Source organism: Coniosporium apollinis (genome assembly GCF_000281105.1).
Source record: "Coniosporium apollinis CBS 100218 chromosome Unknown supercont1.5, whole genome shotgun sequence".
Classification (NCBI taxonomy): domain Eukaryota; kingdom Fungi; phylum Ascomycota; class Dothideomycetes; genus Coniosporium; species Coniosporium apollinis.
This window is the reverse complement of record NW_006913267.1, coordinates 569322-588033: the sequence shown is the minus strand read 5'-3', so window position 1 is coordinate 588033 and position 18712 is coordinate 569322. Positions and strand designations below refer to the sequence as shown.

General features: G+C 56.0%; 7 protein-coding genes across 7 annotated transcripts; 5 read left to right on the top strand and 2 right to left on the bottom strand.

Moving 5' to 3' along the window:
• Window positions 1-426: 426 nt before the first annotated feature.
• On the top strand, window positions 427-1567 carry W97_01556 (uncharacterized protein; the record flags this gene model as incomplete). Its single annotated transcript, XM_007779462.1, has 2 exons — window positions 427-1473; window positions 1526-1567. The coding sequence occupies 2 exons, from the start codon at window positions 427-429 to the stop codon at window positions 1565-1567; spliced, it is 1089 nt and encodes a 362-aa protein (XP_007777652.1).
• Window positions 1568-2171: 604 nt separating this feature from the next.
• W97_01555 (2-isopropylmalate synthase) lies at window positions 2172-4274 on the top strand (the record flags this gene model as incomplete). Its single annotated transcript, XM_007779461.1, has 3 exons — window positions 2172-2324; window positions 2388-3962; window positions 4068-4274. 3 exons carry the CDS (start codon window positions 2172-2174, stop codon window positions 4272-4274), a joined length of 1935 nt encoding a protein of 644 aa, XP_007777651.1.
• Window positions 4275-4494: 220 nt separating this feature from the next.
• W97_01554 (gluconate 5-dehydrogenase) lies at window positions 4495-5409 on the bottom strand (the record flags this gene model as incomplete). Its single annotated transcript, XM_007779460.1, has 2 exons — window positions 4495-5227; window positions 5291-5409. The coding sequence occupies 2 exons, from the start codon at window positions 5407-5409 to the stop codon at window positions 4495-4497; spliced, it is 852 nt and encodes a 283-aa protein (XP_007777650.1).
• Window positions 5410-5683: 274 nt separating this feature from the next.
• On the bottom strand, window positions 5684-7269 carry W97_01553 (uncharacterized protein; the record flags this gene model as incomplete). Its single annotated transcript, XM_007779459.1, has 2 exons — window positions 5684-7085; window positions 7163-7269. 2 exons carry the CDS (start codon window positions 7267-7269, stop codon window positions 5684-5686), a joined length of 1509 nt encoding a protein of 502 aa, XP_007777649.1.
• A 2890-nt stretch (window positions 7270-10159) lies between these two features.
• Window positions 10160-11360, top strand: W97_01552 (uncharacterized protein; the record flags this gene model as incomplete). Its single annotated transcript, XM_007779458.1, has 3 exons — window positions 10160-10401; window positions 10465-10566; window positions 10649-11360. 3 exons carry the CDS (start codon window positions 10160-10162, stop codon window positions 11358-11360), a joined length of 1056 nt encoding a protein of 351 aa, XP_007777648.1.
• Window positions 11361-13546: 2186 nt separating this feature from the next.
• W97_01551 (uncharacterized protein) lies at window positions 13547-15364 on the top strand (the record flags this gene model as incomplete). The annotated part of the gene is made up of 1 exon (XM_007779457.1): window positions 13547-15364. The coding sequence occupies one exon, from the start codon at window positions 13547-13549 to the stop codon at window positions 15362-15364; it is 1818 nt and encodes a 605-aa protein (XP_007777647.1).
• Window positions 15365-16790: 1426 nt separating this feature from the next.
• Window positions 16791-17729, top strand: W97_01550 (uncharacterized protein; the record flags this gene model as incomplete). Its single annotated transcript, XM_007779456.1, has 1 exon — window positions 16791-17729. The coding sequence occupies one exon, from the start codon at window positions 16791-16793 to the stop codon at window positions 17727-17729; it is 939 nt and encodes a 312-aa protein (XP_007777646.1).
• Between the last annotated feature and the right edge of the window lie 983 nt (window positions 17730-18712).

Below are 18712 nucleotides of genomic sequence, written 5' to 3'. Positions count from 1 at the left end.
TACTTGTGTGTTTGAACACAGCCAGCGTTGAATTTCGCATCAGCGTCAGCATCGGCATCCCCAGACTTTTGATGCAGGTCCCGCGAAGTCAAGGGGACCCCTGATTCGGTTGGCTGTGGGCCCCTCGGGCAGTTCAGAAGGCTTGAGGCTTGGACGATGACGCCGAAGCCTGGGGCTTCTTCCCCCGTGTCCGTGCAGCGGGAGGTCCGGAGTCGCCCGCTACAGTCGGCCCATCAATCACGCTCAACCTCGGCTTGTTGGGCCTGAAAGCTGGCAAGCTGACCCGGCTGACTCCCGCCGTGCGATGCCTTAGAGAGAGAGAGATTGCTCTGTAGATACATAGACACCATGTAATCAGCCTTCTACCTACTCTCTTACAGCTCCTCTCCTCTCCACGCTCACCACTCCAATCCCAATCCGGCACCCATGGCCACCCTCATCCGCCCACCCCCCGAGAACACCTCCCTCTCCGCCATCGAAAACACCCTCGAACTGACCCGCCTCTCCGACATTGACACGAACCTCTTCACCAACACCCGGCCCCTCTGGCACCCCCCAGGCGCGCGCGGTGTCTACGGCGGCTCCGTCATAGCCCAATGCCTCTCCGCCGCGCAAAAGACCGTCCCGCGCACCTTCACCATCCACTCGATGCACTGCTACTTCGTGCTCGCTGGCAACGCCGAGATACCCGTCATCTACCACGTCGAGCACGTGCGGGAGGGCAAGAGCTTCGCGACGCGGACCGTGCAGGCGCGGCAGCGGGGGAAGGCCATCTTCACGACAACCATGAGCTTTGCGCGGGAGGGTAGTGGAGGGAAGGAGACGGTGGAGCACGCATGCGAGATGCCGGACGTGCCGCCGCCGTGTGAGGACGATGCCGGGAACATTTTCCGGCAGAGGGGCACGCATGCGCCGTTTGAGAGCCAGAGGATTGAGATTTTGAACAACGACTCGCCCCACCCGCACACGAAGCGCACGCGCCAGTGGATCCGCGCCCGCGGGAAGATCTCGCCGAATGGTGGGCACGAAGCGCACCTCTCCGCGCTCGCGTACATGTCGGACAGCTATTTCATCGGCACCGTGGCGCGGGTGCACAAGCTCTGGCGCTTCTCGCTCAAGCGGCCGGGTCAGGACAAGGAGTCAGCGGGTAACACCGTCGTCGACGAGGACGTGCTCAAGAAACTCATGAACATGGACGCCGAGACCCTGCGACGGCACCCGGACATGGATGAGCACGTGATCGAGCAGCTGAAGAACGGGATGGTGAGCACTGAAGGGAAGATTCAGAGGCCGGAGGTTGGGATGATGGTTAGTTTGGACCACACGATTTACTTCCACACGCCGAGGGACTTCAGGGCCGATGAGTGGCTGTTTACGGAGATGGACACGCCGTGGGCGGGCGATGGGAGGGGGCTGGTGCAGCAGCGGATCTTTACGAGGGATGGGAGGCTGGTTGCGACGTGCATCCAGGAGGTAGGCCGGCTGACATGCTGCTGTGAAAGAACCACTTACTGACGCGCGGCAGGGTGTTGTTCGTCTGAAGCAGACTTCGGACAGCAAATTGTAAGCGGGGCGCTCAGCAGGACACACTTCGCTTCGTCTGCAGCAGAATGTCCGCTGGGAAGGCATCATACATGGTTGTCCGATTCCTTGTATACCATACCGTTATTTCTTGAGACATTGTGTCTACAACAGGGAGCGTTTGAGGCGTAGAGCGTGTCTCGTGGGCTCCCTCAATTTGTCAAAGTTGATTCAAATAACTGCTGGCGAAGGGCGTTCGTAAGACATGAAAGCATTGATGGTGATGCTGTTGTCCGGAGTCGCTTGGCTCCTAGTCGACCAGCTGAAGACGCCTGCCCTCTCGCTGTTCGATGATAGCTCGATCTTAAGCTGTCGGGTCTTTATTCCGGGTGCAAATCTCATCCAGAGCTCTTGCTCCAGGCTGCGTTGTAAACACCGTACAACGGCCAAGAGGTGCGTCAACGCTGCGACCTCGGCGTGGAGGGGCGTGGAGGGGCGTGGAGGGGCGTGGAGGGGCACGGGAAACTTTTTTTCCCCCGCAATCCACACCATGGTGCGCATGACTCAAGGCTGACTGCCAGTCCATCAACCCATATTTACCACCAATTCCCTCTCTTCAGTTCGCATCTCTACTACAGATATCACTCACCATGCCTATGCTCAAAGACCCCTCCAAGAAGTACCGCCGCTTCAAGCCCCTCAACCTCCCCCACCGCCAATGGCCGTCCCAGACCATCGACAAGCCGCCGCGCTGGCTTTCGACTGACCTGCGCGATGGAAACCAGAGCCTGGTTGACCCTATGGTACGCGCCTAGGCATGTTCCTGCACCACCTCGGACTTGTCTCACACTAACCTCCTCTCCCAGGACGGCGAGCAAAAATGGCGATACTTCCAGATGCTGGTCCAGCTCGGCTACAAAGAAATCGAGGTCTCGTTCCCCTCGGCATCGCAGACGGATTTCGACTTCACGCAGAAGCTGGTACAGACGCCGGGGATAGTGCCGGACGACGTGTGGCTCCAGGTGCTCTCGCCGTGCCGGAAAGAGCTGATTAGGCGGACGGTCGACAGCCTCAAGGGCGCGAAGAAGGCCCTGCTGCATCTCTACCTGGCGACGAGCCCATGCTTCCAGCAGATCGTCTTCAACATGAACAACGAGCAGAGCAAGGCTCTGGCTGTCGAGTGCACCCGGTATGCGAGGTCCATCACCAAGGACGATCCCAGCCAGGAGGGGACGGAGTGGGCGTTCGAGTTTTCCCCGGAGACTTTCTCAGACTCCGACCCGGACTTCGTGCTCGAAGTATGTGAGGCTGTGAAGGCAGCGTGGGAGCCGTCAGTTGAGAATCCTATCATCTTCAACCTACCTGCAACGGTCGAGATGGCGACCCCAAATGTCTACGCAGACCAGATCGAGTACTTCTGCCGCAACATCTCCGAGCGCGAGAAGATCTGCGTATCCCTCCATCCCCACAACGACCGCGGCTGCGCAGTCGCCGCCGCGGAGCTCGCCCAGATGGCCGGCGCCGATCGCGTCGAAGGTACCCTCTTCGGCAACGGCGAGCGGACCGGAAACGTCGACCTCGTCACCCTAGCCCTAAACCTCTACACGCAAGGCATCCACCCCGGGATCGACTTCTCGGACATAACCTCCGTGATCGACGTCGTCGAGAAGAGCAACAACATCCCCGTCCCCGAGCGCTGGCCCTATGGCGGCCAGCTCGTCGTCTGCGCCTTCAGCGGCTCGCACCAAGACGCCATCAAGAAGGGCTTCCAGGTCCGCAAAGCGCAGAACGCGACCTCGGAAAGCCCCTGGCAGATTCCCTATCTCCCGCTCGACCCGGAGGATATCGGCCGCACCTATGAAGCCATCATCCGCGTGAACAGCCAAAGCGGCAAGGGCGGCGTCGCCTGGGTCATCCAGCGTTCGTTGGAGCTCGACCTGCCGCGTGGTCTGCAAATCGCATTCTCCAAGATCGTGCAGAAGGAGGCGGATGCGTTAGGCCGCGAGCTGCGCCCGAGCGAAATCGAGAAGCTGTTCGTGGACGCGTATCACCTGAGACGGAACCCACGGTTCAACCTCGTGGACTACACCATCACGCCCGACCGCACCGCCTCCCCTGTCGCCAGCAAGACGGTCGCGAATACGGCGCGCAATCGCTCTGTTGTCTTCAATGGCGTTATTGAGATTGATGGGCATGAGCATAGGATTCGGGGACATGGGAATGGGCCTATCTCCTCTCTCGCGGATGCGCTCAGGTCTTTGGGCATCGATCTCGATGTCGCGGACTACAAGGAACACGCCATCGGCGGCGGGAAGGACGTCAAGGCCGCCACGTATATCGAGTGTACGGCTGCGGGCTCGAGCCAGAAGGTGTGGGGCGTGGGAATTCACGAAGACTCGACGGAGAGTTTCTTGATTGCTTTGTTGAGTGCTGCGAGTTCGGTAGGTTTCCCTTCTTTACCAAACCCCTTTTCTTTGCCTCTCGGTCCCGTTCTGTTCATCTCTCTCCGTTGTTAAGCCACGACAAGAGCTAACAAACCCACACAGTTCCTCTCAAGCCGCCCCAGCACCCCAATACCGTTCCGACCCAAGCGATCAGATACGCAGTCCCTGCCGACTCCGCCCGAGCTATCGCCAGCGAGGCCACGCAGCTCAGCTGGGAGTCATCATGGGAACGAAGTCCACAGCCAGCTAGTCGCGAATCTGGAGAAGCAGGTCAACGGGATGGGAATGGGGACGGATCATGTTGGGTAGCGTCATCGCCATGTGAACCGCATTTTGCGTAAAAAGCTCTACGCATAAAAGTAAGGATTTGAGTCAAACAAGTTATCGTTGCCAAGTTAGAGGTACTGTCTATATTGTAGTATCTAACCAAAAGAGAAAAAAGCCAAGCAGAATACATGCTGCAATCGTTCTACAATAGATCCTTCCCTCTGAGACCCATCCAAAACGGTGTCTCCCTCTTCACTCCCCCTCACAACCTCGCCCGATCCAACAATTTCCCCCCATCCAACCTCACCGTCTCCCCATTCACATGTCCCGCCCCCTTGCTGCACAAAAACACCACCGCAGCCGCAATATCCTCCGGCCGACCTAAGCGTCCATTCGGCGTCTCCTTCGCCAACTTCTCCACACCTCCCGTCATTTCCATGAGCCCATTCGCCATTTTACTCGGGAAGAACCCCGGCGCAAGCCCATTACACAGAATATGTCTCGGCGCAAGCTCAATCGCCAGATTGCGCATCAGATGCAGCACCGCGGCCTTGGAGGCCGAGTAGCCCGGCGTGCTCTGCGGACCTAACGTGCCGATGCCCTGGCCCGCGACTGAGCCAGTGACGATGACTCTGCTGGGATCCTCGGCGGTAGCACGTGCTTGCAGCAAGGGCGCGAATTTCTGGATTGTCAGGAACACGCTCTTGACGTTCAAGTCCATGACTTTCGCAAAGGCGGAGTCCGGGTGCGTATCAAATTTCTCGCCCCAAGTCGCGCCGGCGTTCGCGAAGAGGATGTCAACATGATCCGTGTGCTTGGAGACCTCCGCGACTAGGCGTTCGATTTCACTGACTTTGGAGCTGTCGGCGGGGACGGAGATCGCAATGGCGTCGGGGTGTTTGTTCGGAAGGGCGTTCAGCGCATCGCAGGCTTCTTGACACGCGGCGGCTTTGCGGGAGGTTATGAATACTTTGGAGCAGCCTGCTTGAAGGAGGCTAGGGTAGGAGGTGTCAGTATGAATACGTGAAGGGAGAGTTTTTGGGAGGGAGCTGAATTACCCAGATGCGGCGTGCAGTCCTAGACCACGAGAACCGCCGGTGACGACGGCGACTTTACCATCTAGGCGGAAGATGTTGGAGAAGTCGTTGAGCTCGACGTCAGCTTTTGCGGTTGACATGGTGGCAGTGGTGCGAGAAGGGATTATCGGAAATAGCTAAAGAAGCAAATGCAGCAGGAGTCGATATGATTGAGGCCACATGTTGGCGGGTGGTGTCGTAGATGTCCGCCTTTCAATCCAAGAACCCGAGGGAAAGCTTCGACAGGGGTCTGCTGCCGCGGCTCGTCCAGATCGCGGGGCTGTGGAGAAATCTTGGCGCTGGCGAGGTTGCAACTCTTCACAGCAGCTTGGGTGCGAGACGTGGAGACCTTTGATGACCTTGAAGCAGCGCTTGCTAAGCAGTTGACCACAACTTGCCTGTGCGATAGCTAGGGATGTTTCCCTGGTCGTATGTCGCTGGTCTTACAACCTGCAGCTTCCCGTTCCAGAACGCTTCTCCGGCACGGCCTTCTGCCACTGAGCGCGCTCTCTTCTCACGCTGCGTTTGTCGAAATGCCGCCAGAGATTTGATGACATCTGAGTCTGGATGGGGTGGTCCGCTGTCCAGCAGCGATGGAGCTTTAGATGGCGCAGGCTCTGAGGACGATGTGGAGCCACTGGTCTTCTCATCCGGAAAGAACGAGAAGTCATCTTTCCCAGGGTTCTCGGTCTCGGAAGCACCAGTTTCCTCGGAGCGGTTTAGATGAGCTGGTGAGGGACCAAATTCAAGGCGGACCTCTTGAGTTGTCAGAATATGTTCTGGGGCTGGAAACACCTCCGGAGGGCTGACATCCCCATGATTCCGCCACCACTGGTAAAGTGCAGACGCTCGCTCCATGGTTCCGCAGGCTTCGAGGAAGGCCTTCAAGCATGCTGTCATGTAGCCTTTGGCGCTGGTTGCTGGCACTGAAGTAAGTACTAATGTGTCGATGGATAAGAGGGACAAGGGGTATGAATATTTCTCAAGAGCTTTGTTGGCGGGAGGCTTATCTTCCCACTGCGTACCCCCGGCACGAAACGCCGACTCTGGTACCCTGGTCCATCCCCTGTCGTATAGCGAGGAGAAACCTGTTACTACTTGGTGATTGACGCGCAAAAAGCGCAATGTAGGACATTTCTTGATGCCAGCTGATATGGTGAAGGCCACCTCCGTCTCTACAAGAATGCTAGCCTCTGTGGAAAGAACCTCCTTCATGGCCTTGCTACGAGTAATTGTACCACAGTCGAACACCTGGAGCGGAAGCCGCTTTAACAGCTCCTCGACGCCCTGCGCGGTGATCTGATTGCCGGAGATGTACAAATGAGTCAAGCCGGGATGCAGTGACTCGTATAAGTTGCTAGTAGTCAGCGTCGGCGAGGCCCTGATACGAGCGACTACATCTTCAAGTTGATCGGTAAACTGAAGCCGAGCGGAGTGCAACGCAGCGGAGAACCTTGTGTCAAATACACTGACTATATCCTTTCCATCCTCAAACGCTTTGAGGAAATCTGGGCTATCAATAATGCTACCCGGCTGGATATCGGATACTGTGAGGCTGTACGGCGGTGGTTCATCATCCTGATCTGTGTTGTTCGGAACGACACGCCAATCGAACGCCTCGTTCGTTAATAGGTTATCGCGAACATCAAGACTCCGTAGATAGTGCGGCTCTGTAGTTGTTACGTGCAGGCGAAACACTGCAATTAGCAGGGCACGTAGGCCCGCATCTCGAAGATTTGCGCCTCGCAGCTTTAGCGTGCGAAGTTGCTGGAGATCCCTGGATATGGCCGTAGATCGGTAAATGGGGTATGTCTTTTGGTTCTGGGATAGATCCAGATAGCATAAGTTGCGTACCCTAGATAACAGGCTGCGCAGTGGTCTGTCTTCAAGGTTTGGGCAGTCGGTGATCTCAAGAACTCTAAGCCGCGGAAGCTCCGGAAGGGAATCCTCAGGCAGGTCATCGATCGACACTACGGACTCGGAGAGCAACAGTGTATGCAAACTTGTTGATGCCTGAAGGATCCGCTCAAGCCATCCAAACGGCAGTGATGTGTCGAGACACTCGAAGCCGAGGCGACGAAGGTTTAACACTCTCGTGTAAGCTGCAGGCCCGGTTCTTGGAACGTCTGACGATGCGCCCACGGCTTCTAAGAACATTTGGAAAGCTTCTACCTGAATGTATTAGCGGCTGGTCAACTACGGATGCGAGCGTTTGCCAGGAGAAGCGGTGAAGACTGACGAAAGGCTTCCACTGGGTCGGTCGACCAATATCTATGCGGCTCAGCCCATAGATAGCCCTGCACTCTTCCCCGTAGCAGCGGCGATACCTGCGCAAGCGACTTGAGATCTGATGCGCTCAGATAGCGAAGAACAAAGGGCCACGGATCCGCCTTCTTTGCTGTTTCGTAACTTGGTAATTCATCATCGACTTCGGTCTCCATGTTGTGACGATCTCGTGTATGGCTCTCGGTTCAAGTAGAGGAAGGCACGATGGGAATCAGGCGGTGCGCTTTCTGGCACAGCCTCCTTGGTAGGATTCCCTCAGATTACAGACCTGAGAACTGAAAATACTTTTATCAATGTAGAAAGTCATCGTCTGGTACATGGTATCTCTCTATACAGACCTTGAAACGAAACGAAACGGACGAAAGAGTACAAGGTCACACGTCTTTGAAACAGGAACTCTGAAACGAAACTCTGAGGTGCAGGTGATCCTTACTTGGCATCACGTGCGCGAGGCGCAATGAAGATGGCTAAGTACAGCCCGATAAGTTTCACCACTATAGCTAGTTTCTTCCTAAGGCGATGGACCCCTCCGCTTTAATCGGTCCGTTCAGACGAGGGTTCAGGTTGCTTAACCAGTCGTGCGCTGGAATGTTAGGAGCATAGTTTGATCGAAAGCATCATTGGTTGGTATATATGTCGATTCCAACTGGTCATCTGGCCTGAGTGGTCTGGTGGTGATTCCGGGTACGGCAGTAGCTGAATGCTCTTTTCTGTATGTCTGGAAGGTTGCATAAATGCTTGCGTGACATGCGATTCCGGGTTGTCGTTCTTGCTTATACAACTCAAGCATACTGCGTCCGCTCTTAGTAACCTATATTTCTGGATGTATTCAATCTGTGAGCCATCGATCGAGGTGGTTAGGCGGAGGGCAACGTCGATGCGGTATAGAAGCCTGCGCACAAAACAGTTCAAGCTCTAGATCACAGTCCGTTGGTCATAAAGGCATAAGCAAGTTTTACGAGGCTACGCCCTAAGTCCCAAGTACTACTGTCCTGTTCAGAAGTCCTGCAGTCTGTTAAATCCGGGGTGTTGACCGCTTCGTATAAGCGGGAGTAGTGATCCAGCGAGAGGCAAGACGGATGACCGGGGTATGGAAATCGTTACAGAGACGAGGTCCTTTAGGCTTGGCAGCAGTTTGACTCAGCTGACAGAAATCAGCGAAGCAAGCGAAAAAAGAACCCAGAACGTGATACTGCATGGCCAACTGCCGCGCGGCAGTCCTCACCGCCTGTGCCGGACCAGGTTCAGGCTCAGGCTTTTCCGCGAGCCGGATCGTCGCCGGTGGAGTGTACCTCGATGCCGTCATGCTGCTTCTGAGAGACCGCGATGGTGGATTCGGAGACGGTTGAAAAGCCATGCTTCTGCAAGGCACGCTGGCCTTGTGCGACCGTCTTTCAGCCTGCCGAGACTGGCATGGTTCGGCGAGTGAGCGAGATAGGAAAACACCATGAACTCTTGCCTCGGCCAGTGCGGTACCAGGCTCTCGCCTATCATTCACTTTAGCGAAGCATGAAGAATCTGGATGACAGCTCCGAGCACCGCAACCTTGCTTTGACGACCGACTCCCACACAACAATCTCGCCAGTTGTTGCTATCGATGATTTTGAACCACGAAGCGCAGCTTGAGTCCTTGTCCGCATATCGTCACGGACACACCGGAGAAAGCAGAGTCGAATACTCGTACTTATCAGCAGCCCTGTGTGCGAGACGGGAGAACAAGAAAGCTCCTTATCGTCGGCATTCGTTTGAGTCGTCCGTTTTCCGGCCGCAGGCTACCGAGGTCGGCAACGTCGTCTTGGGGAGGGCCAGGTTGACGCGACGGCAGCAGCAAGGGGTCGAGGGCAGGAAATACAAAGATGGTAAGAGGGATTCTCTTTTTGCGCCTGGCGCACCGACATTTCTCTCAGCCCTATCGTCAACTACCAACGGGCCTGCCGTGTTGCCCGGATAGCGTCCCTGGCCGCCTCAGTTTGTGATCGACGTTATTGTGACGCCTCACGGGCACCGATTACCGGACCCAGTGTCGGAAACGCAGGTCTCGGGAGCAAACCCAGGCTGAGAGCGCAGGAGTGTTGCTTACCTGCACTTGCTGTCGCGTGCGCTGTTCCTCCAAGTATAAGGCGAGAAATGTCACCCAATCAGCATATTGCTGCCTCTCCTGCGCTCGCGGAAGCCTTGCGCAGTGTGTCACTCTTGTAGAACGTCAGAGTCAGCGTCTTTGCGAAGTAACTTCTCATTTGTCCTCCTCGAACCTGTCACATTCAATCAACCCGTCGGCTGGATCCGCGTTTTTGCGGTTGGGCCTTCCGGAGCGTATCAAGACATCGAAGCTTTCGTACTCTCATCACATTACCACTCTTCGTGTCGCTACATTTCTGTTCAAGTATCACACATCTCACGGCACCCACCTTCACTGCTATCACGATGGGGGTGACAAAGCTTCCTCTGCGCTGAGTGCTATACTACCCTCTCGAGCGTGGAGGCTACACCTACACTCCATCCGCCACAACTCTCGAAGTTGCTTAAACCAGGCGCTGTCGCATTATCTCGGTGTTTCCTGTCATCATGCCGTCCTCATCTCTGTCTATACCAGCGCGTCTCGGCCCGGAGGAGGTCGTGGATGATCCCCACATGGGCTTTGGCAGATTCAAACCGGCAGCGAAATTGACTCTGATGCGATATCTTCAGGACCTTCAAGATGCCGAGATTCCTACTAGTCCGGTTCCGCCAAAGTATCATACTGGACGGCTACCGAACGGCAAACCTGGAGACGGAAAGCCACGGCTATTGCTGATGGGCCAGAGAAGGTAAACAGTAGTCAGACCAGTCTTGTACCTCGGAGCGCCTAGCTAACAACAAGCCCTTTACAGGAGTGGCAAATCATCAATATCAAGCGTAGTGTTTCACAAGCTACCGCCGAGCGAGACGCTTTACCTTGAGACGACCACCCGCATCAAGAAAGAGTCTATGCAGTAAGTGCGCCTGTGAGACCTGTTCAGATCACGTCACGGCTCTTTGTCACGGTGGGTCGTATAGGTCCGCTAATACTACTAGCTCATTCATGGACTTCCAAGTCTGGGACTTCCCCGGCCACTTGGACTACTTCGACCCCGCCTTCGACGTCGATAACATCTTCGACGAAATCGGCGCGCTCATCTGGGTCATCGATGCTCAAGACGAGTATCTAGACGCCATCAACCGGCTCAACACCACTATCCTCAACCTGCAGCACTCCTACCCGAACATCCTCGTGGAAGTCTTCGTCCACAAGGTCGATGGCCTGTCCGACGACTACAAGAGCGACACGTTCCGCGACATCATCCAACGCGTGCAGGACGAGCTCTCGGACGCCGGCTACGAGAACCCGCCCGTGAGCTATTACCAAACCAGCATATACGACCACTCCATCTTCGAGGCATTCAGCAAGGTCATCCAGAAGCTGATACCGCAGCTACCGACGCTTGAATCACTGCTCAACAGCCTCTGCGCCAACTGCCGGATAGAGAAGGCGTATGTTTTCGATGTGTTGAGCAAGATCTACATCGCTACAGACACGTCACCAACCGACATTGGCAGCTACGAGATATGCTCAGACTACATCGATGTTGTTGTTGATGTCAGTGAAATCTACGGATGGGACCGCCCTTCCGAGAACGGTAACGTGGACGAAGCAATTGAGGAGACGGGTAACAATGACGCGGAGAGCCTGATCACTATGGAGAGGAAGGGGAACAACTACCTATACCTCAGGGAGATCAACAAGTGAGTGACTGCCCACCCTCCCGGGTAAGGGACGTTTTTGCTGACACGGCTTTGGTCAGGTATCTTGCTCTGATATGCTTGATGGGCGACGATAGCCCGGCGGAGAAGAAAGCGCTGATTGACTACAACGTCGGCGTCTTTCAGGAAGCATTAGCGCAAGTCTTTCCGCGATAAGGTAGCTGTGCTCGGCGCGCGCCGTCCTGCGAAAGTGGGAGGTGCATGAGCTGAACGGCGCAGTTCCTGCTAGGGCCATAGTTTGCCTTGTCAGTTAGCCTGCACAATCGTCATGGTAGTCTTCGATATTGGCCTCTTTCTCCAACATTCTGACACAAGAAGACCCATTCTGGCTATGGTCTATGGTGATGCAATTTACAGGAGCCCCAACGGTCCGTGATACATTGGTTGTGTAGTAACGTCACACAAGCGTTTGGTACCGGAGGCCGAGTACGTGTACTCGTGGGTTTGGATACTGCATCACCTCAGCTGAAGAGCCAGTCACGTGCACAACACTATGGTTCTTCACCCACAAGCAGTTCCCACCACCCGTCAATACCTTTGTTTCAACAAAACAATGCATTGTATTTTGCCCCCTGCTTCCCCGTAACCAGCAGCGTCAGCCATGGGTAGTCGTGCTTTGTGTTGCATGATCCTCCCTAACCACGTTAACCTGGCGGGCAGGCAGGAACAAGATAGGAAGCAACGCTGTGATCGGTTCATTCAAGCTGTTCAGCCGCTCCCGTCGTGCTCCGCACCTCACATGCGGGACGAGCTCTTCCAGTGGCTCCTGGGAGCTTTTCAGCTGCAGTGTCCGCGCTTACGCCACGATCTTGCGTCAAAACTTCTCCCAAAAGCCATCCCGAACCGCCGACTCGTGCCCATCCGTGCTCCCGCGATGAAACACGCCAGCGGCGCCGCCACCAAGGGGAAACGGGGAAAGTGGGAAACGGGGAAGCCGGGAAACGGGAAGGTGGGAGGACTCAGAAACACGTCCCGGCAGCAGTGCGGGAATGACATCCTGACTCCGGAGCAGCTGAACTGGATGTCCACCAGCAGCAGCTTGATGTGGATGCAGATGAGGGACTCGAGTCGCCTGGGTCAAGGGGTCCTGCGGGCAGTGCGGGCCACTGATGCTGTGCGCGTGCTGATGCGGCTGTCTGCCAGCCGGCGCGATGTTGGCGCGATTCTGCGAGGCCGTGCCTGACGCCAACGCCAACGCCAACGCCGCTCTCTGCAAGATTGGCGGTCTCCAGGCGGTCGATTGGCTGAAGCGAGCCCAGATGAACGCGGACCTGAGCACCAAAACATCGACCAAGAACCCAAAAACCCTCCTTGCCCTCCCTGCCCTGCCCTGCCCTGCCCTTTCCCGTGCGCTTCGTCTCCAACCAACCTCTTCCCCGAGAGGCCTCGTCGTCCCCTTTGTGTGAAATTGTTTCGTTCGCAGTCTGAGGCCTAGCGCTTCTTCTCGCTCCTTTGCGCCGTCATCGCGTGTTGTTGATCCATCACACCTTGCCTTTCTCCAGCAGAGAACCTCATCGCCTTGGCATCTTTCACCAGCGTTCAGCGTTCAGCGTCACCATTCCACTGTGTCACTCGGACAATCGCTACATTCACTCCAATATTGCATGACTGTCGACTGTCGACTGTCGACTGTCGTACGCTCTCCGACGACCTGAGCCCCGCATTCGCCTTGCACAGTACCTCAATCCTTATCATATCCAGCCTCAGCATAAGCTCGATACATTCTTTTGGTTAACACAAGTCGTCCTACACACCTGCTTTGGACCAGCGACATACTGTGCTTGCCCTCGCCAGCTGTCCGTAACCCGCATGCGCTGCTTCGCTCGATCCGTTCCACCGAAGCAGACCGAGACAATAGCGTTGTTGGTTCATTGTTCCAATACAATCCATTGTCCGACCTGTACCACTCACGAAAGAGAACGAGCTCCATAATTGAACGACGCACCCCGTATAGATTCACAAGTTTTCGACTTTCACCTTCGAAATCCGACACTCATTCAGCAATCTTGCAAAGCGCGCTGGCAGCGCTTCTCACGTCTCCGTGTTGCAATCGTCCACCGCCGAATCATCGATATCCTGGACAAGCATCTCCTAGATCTATCAGGATCTCACAACACTCGAGCGTTTGACGCTATGCACATAAACCTCTACCCCAGGCGGGTAGCTAACGACATGCCGCCAGCTGGATTAGCGGCGCAACAATCCAACGACACAGATCTTCTGTTCCAATTTACCCACGGCCTGCACGGCGTCGACCAGGAATTAAACTACCTCTTCGTCCATGTCCTGGTCTTCTCCTTCGTCGCACTATGTGTGCTCACGTTCCTCCTTCGGTTCATGCGGATGGCGAACGCACACCTACGACATCTCTCAACAATGGGCAGTACCAGACAAGCATTCTGGGCGGAGAACCAGACATCCTGGTGGCCGGCAATCAAGAAACACTTACTCTGGGCACCACTTTGGAGGAACCGGCATAACCGAGAAATTCAGCTGTCACAGGCTGTGTCTATCGGCACGCTCCCGTCAAGATTCCACATGCTTCTGCTCGTGGTGTACGTTATGAGCAACGTAGCGTATTGCCTGATCCTGCCATGGGATAACCCAGAAAGCGGATCGGTGATAGCAGCGCTGAGAGGCAGGACCGGCACTCTCGCCGCGCTCAACCTGATCCCCACTATCCTCTTCGCGATGCGCAACAACCCGCTCATCCCGCTGCTCCGAGTCAGCTACGACACCTTCAACCTTCTCCACCGTTGGGCCGCGCGGCTCGTCATTCTCGAGTCCGTCCTGCACACTGTAGCTTGGGCTGTCAACGCCTACACCGCCGGCAAATGGTCGGGTATCAATACCAGCCTCGCGAAGGAGCTTTCCTATCAATGGGGCATGGTTGGCACTTGCGCCATGCTCTTCATGGCCATCCAAGCCTGGTCACCTATCCGTCACGCCTTTTACGAAACCTTCCTCAACATGCACCGCCTCTTTGCGCTCTTCGCCCTCGTTGGCGTCTACGTCCACATTGACGCGCACAGTCTCCCTCAGGTACCCTGGATGCAGGTCATCTTCCTATTCTGGGGCCTCGAGTACCTTTTCCGCGTCTCTCGGATAGTGTACTACAACGTCTCCCCACGCGCAGTTACCCGCATCACCGTCGAAGCTCTCCCCGCGGAAGCCTGCCGGGTAACCTTCGACCTCGTGCGTCCCTGGACAATACGGCCCGGTTGCCACGTACACGTCTACATGCCGACCCTGTCCCTCTGGTCCTCGCACCCCTTCTCTATCGCCTGGGCCGAGACACGCCCGACAAACCCGATCGGCAGCGATAGCGAGAAACTCCCCACTTCAACCCCCGACCTCGACCTCGACCTTGACCGTGCCAGCGGTCCCCGCAAGACCACCATCACGCTCCTCATCCGCGCGCGCACGGGTTTCACGCGCCACCTCTTCAACAAAGCCTCGAGCGCGCCGGGCGGCCGCTTCACGACCTTCGGCGCGATCGAAGGGCCCTACGGCGGGCACGAGCGCCTCAACAGCTTCGGCACCGTACTCCTCTTCGCCGGCGGGGTAGGGATAACGCACCAGCTGCTCCAACTACGAGCTCTGCTCGCCTCAGCCGCGAACGGGTCCTCCGCCGTGCGCAAAGTGGTTCTGGTGTGGAGCATCCCGAACCACGATGCGCTGGAGTGGGTGAAGCCGTACATGGACTCGATTTTGAGGATGCAGGGTAGGCGAGAGGTGCTGGAGGTTAAGCTGTTTGTTACAAAGCCTAGGCATGCGAGGGAGGTGGTTAGTGGCACGGGGACGGTGAGGATGTTTCCCGGTAGGTGTAATGTGCAGGCGCTTGTGGATGGGGTGGTTAGGGAGAGGGTTGGCGCGGTCGGGGTCGTGGTTTGTGGACCGGGGGCTATGGGGGATGGAGTAAGAGCAGCTTGCAGAAGGAGGGTGGGGGTGGGGGCTTTGGAGTTTGTGGAGGAGGCGTTTACTTATTAGGGGCGTGTGAGGGGATTTGGGCTGAGGGGAGAGCCGGCGGCATATACTCAGGGTAGTACACTCTTATGGATATTTTGGATATGTGAGGGACTATTGTCATGACCACGTGAATACATAACTTGTGTCTATAGATAATTTGAACCCAATATCCTCTACTTACCACTTTTGCGGTTAGGCACCAGATCAGCACGTGATCACCATCAGGCCGGTCCCGGTTTGCACCAACGTCAAGTCACTAACTTATCTAACCTAACATACTCAAGAGCCACACAAGTTCTCTTCGGCCATCGGCAATCACTGAGTAGGTAGAACGACATCGAGGTCTTGAGCTTCTCACGTTCTTTGTTCCTTTTGCGCTCATTGAATATGGGGCGTCCCAGGCTGCGACGTGCTGGCTTGGTATGCATAGCCGCCCAGCACCGCCTCGAAGCAACCTCAAGCCTTGCAGCTTCCAGACCTGAGTCCAGCTTTCTCTCAGTTCAATACAACGCGTCAACCCGGCTTTCCTTGCAATACTGCTCATTCGCGTTCGACTTCATCTGAGAAAGAAACTTCAATATGAGCGACCTGGATGTCTCCACCTCACCTCGTCTGACTGATGACAGCCACCTTCCAGACGGCTCGGGAGGTACTGGCCTGGCTCGACCCTGGGTCGAGCCATAGTAACCTAGCAATCAAGAAGATGCAAGCAATGTCAGCGGAATATCTACGCCTGGGCTATAGCGTCTATGCTGGAGACTGGAGGGCAACAGAAGAATTGATCAATCCTTCTACGGAGCCCTTCACCGGGTGGTGGAGGTTGAACGCGATTTTTCTTCGAGGTCAGAGAAGCTACACTGTAAAGGTGCTGTGTGGCGGAGGCGATTTGTGGGAGAAGCACCCGGGAAACTTGTAGAACAAGGGGTCTGGCGTTGTGTCCTACGAGCATAGTTCAGAGGCGTTCATGGTGCTCTACTTCCTTACTATTGTAACCTTACCGGCGGCCATACATGAGTAACCGGCAAGACTCTCGGACCAGACGATGATCGCTTCGGTCCAGCGACTGCACGTGACATGCTGAGCATGAAACCTCACAACGCATGCACTTTACTACTGGGCATGAACTCTGTGGACTAAGCACCAAGAACGAGTCTTCTATATTGACCATGCTTGATTCACTTCTACGCTCTACCCTCTTCCACAATGGCATGCTGTAGGTATTCGTAACGGACTACTCGACTGCCGAAACTTCAGATATGCCGCCGCAAAGCGCGCCTCGTCCCCACGCTATCGAGAGCAGTGTCTCTTCCGAGACAATGCCATCCTCTCCGTCTGAAACCAGCGCCAATTTAATTGACTCAGCACTGCCTACGGCAATTGATCAAGGCTCAACCCGCTAGCCAACAACCTCATCTTTCCCACCGCCCACCGCCCACCGCCCGCGATCATGGCCTCCGCACCCGCTGTCCGTCCACCTCCCCAGCCCGCCTACCTCGCGTCCGCAAACTCACCCCTCAACCCTGACCGCGCCTTATACGACCGCGTCGCCGCAACCTCCTCCCGCATCCCCACCGCGTCCTTTACAATCCCTCCGCGCTCTGGCCTCGCCTGGCACGTCCCCGCCGCCTACATCTTCCGGCTCTCGCTGCCCGACGGCCCCCAAGTCGGCGACCTAAACCTCTGGTCCGCGTACAACCCGCGCGAGCGCTTCTGGGCGAGCCGGACGCGGCAGCTCGAAGCCTCGCACGTAAGCACTTACAACCGGCTCTGGTCCTGCCTGCCGTACCTGCGGCCGCTATGCACCATTGTGGCCGACAGTCTGGGGCCGCGGGTCGGGACGACGGAGTTTGGGGGCAAGTGCCATGATTTGCTGGGCACGCGGTGTGATCCCTATGTGAACAAGATGCTCACAGATGACGAGTTTGACTTCCATTGCCACTCGAATCTGGTGCGTGCGGTGCTGCCGCATGGGCTTGGGGAGATGGATGTGCATGATGTGTTGAACGTGTTTCAGGTCACGGGGCTGAATGGAGAGGGGAAGTATTTCATGGAGGCGTGTCCGGGGGTGAAGGGGGACTATATTGAGTTTTTTGCGGAGACGGATCTGTTGTGTGCGCTGTCGACGTGTCCGGGGGGTGATCTGTCGGCGTGGGGGTGGGCGGAGGGGAACTCTGGGGGAGATGATGGGGGAGATGGGGAGGCGAAGAAGAAGAAGGGCAGGATGGAGGACACGTGCAGGCCGATCAAGGTCGAGGTGTGGAAGATTGCTGATGAGGTTAAAGAGGAGGTTCTGGAGGGATGGAGCGAACCGAGGAGGCCGGATTATCGCGGTATGCATGGCATGACGGTGCCTCAAGGGCAGAATATGGGACAAAGTGGGCCGTAGGTGCTGTGGAGGTCAGTAGCGGAGGTACGCATGCTGACGATGTGCTTCGCCGGCTTCTCTCTGATGCTGTACTCAGATCCGTGAGCCTCATATTATACACCGTGAAAGCCGTAAAGAAAAGCAAGTCATGAAGCTGTTTCGCAGCGCTCAGGGGCTAGATAAAATCGACGAGATTGACTATCATCTCGAGCGTACTCGTCCTTCCCTTGATACTTCTTGAGCAGTGGTGCTCTACCTCTATTCTACTCTGTCTCTCGCTGGTGATCTCATGGTCTACTCTTCAATGCCCAAGGCACTCAGGATCATCGCTGTTCCGTGCCGGCTTTGTTTCAACCTCCGGGTTGAGGATTGGCTTCGTTGCATGCAGTCCCTGTTGCGATCCTTTAACTACTGAATCGTACATACGATACGATCTTCACGAGCTAGGGGTTATAGATGACGGAGAGAGTGTGTGAATGGCTTGTCTCGCTACTCAGAGCTCGAGACTCCGGTTGGTCCGCGCGGAACGCCGCAAAAGGCCTCACTGCGCTACATGTACGATCTCGGTGATGGGAAGATCGCTTCCTTTACAGTTCACAGTCTGCAGGTCCCGACGTCCCTTCGTCTCAATTGAATCCAACGGTCCGAAGATGCGCTCCCCCTACCTATCTCCGTTAGCGCAGAGCTGCGTAAGCTCTCAATAAGTCATGCTGTCCCGCACTTGTTGCTGAACACGTCTATTTTGGTGTCTGGGCCTTAAGTGGCTAAGGAAGTTGAAGCAGCCTCTGGAACCCCAATGCCGGTGCTGGAGAAGATCTACTTACTCTATCACTTAAGCGCAGCTGTGACTGATCCAGCCCCTTAACTCATAGTCCCAATCAGCAGATCGGCCATGGCCAGATGCTGGAAGCTCAAATTTCATACAAGTAGATGAATGGGTGACCCGCCCGTATCCTAAACTTCTCTTACTACCTATATTCACTACTCTGTTTTCCACTCGCCGC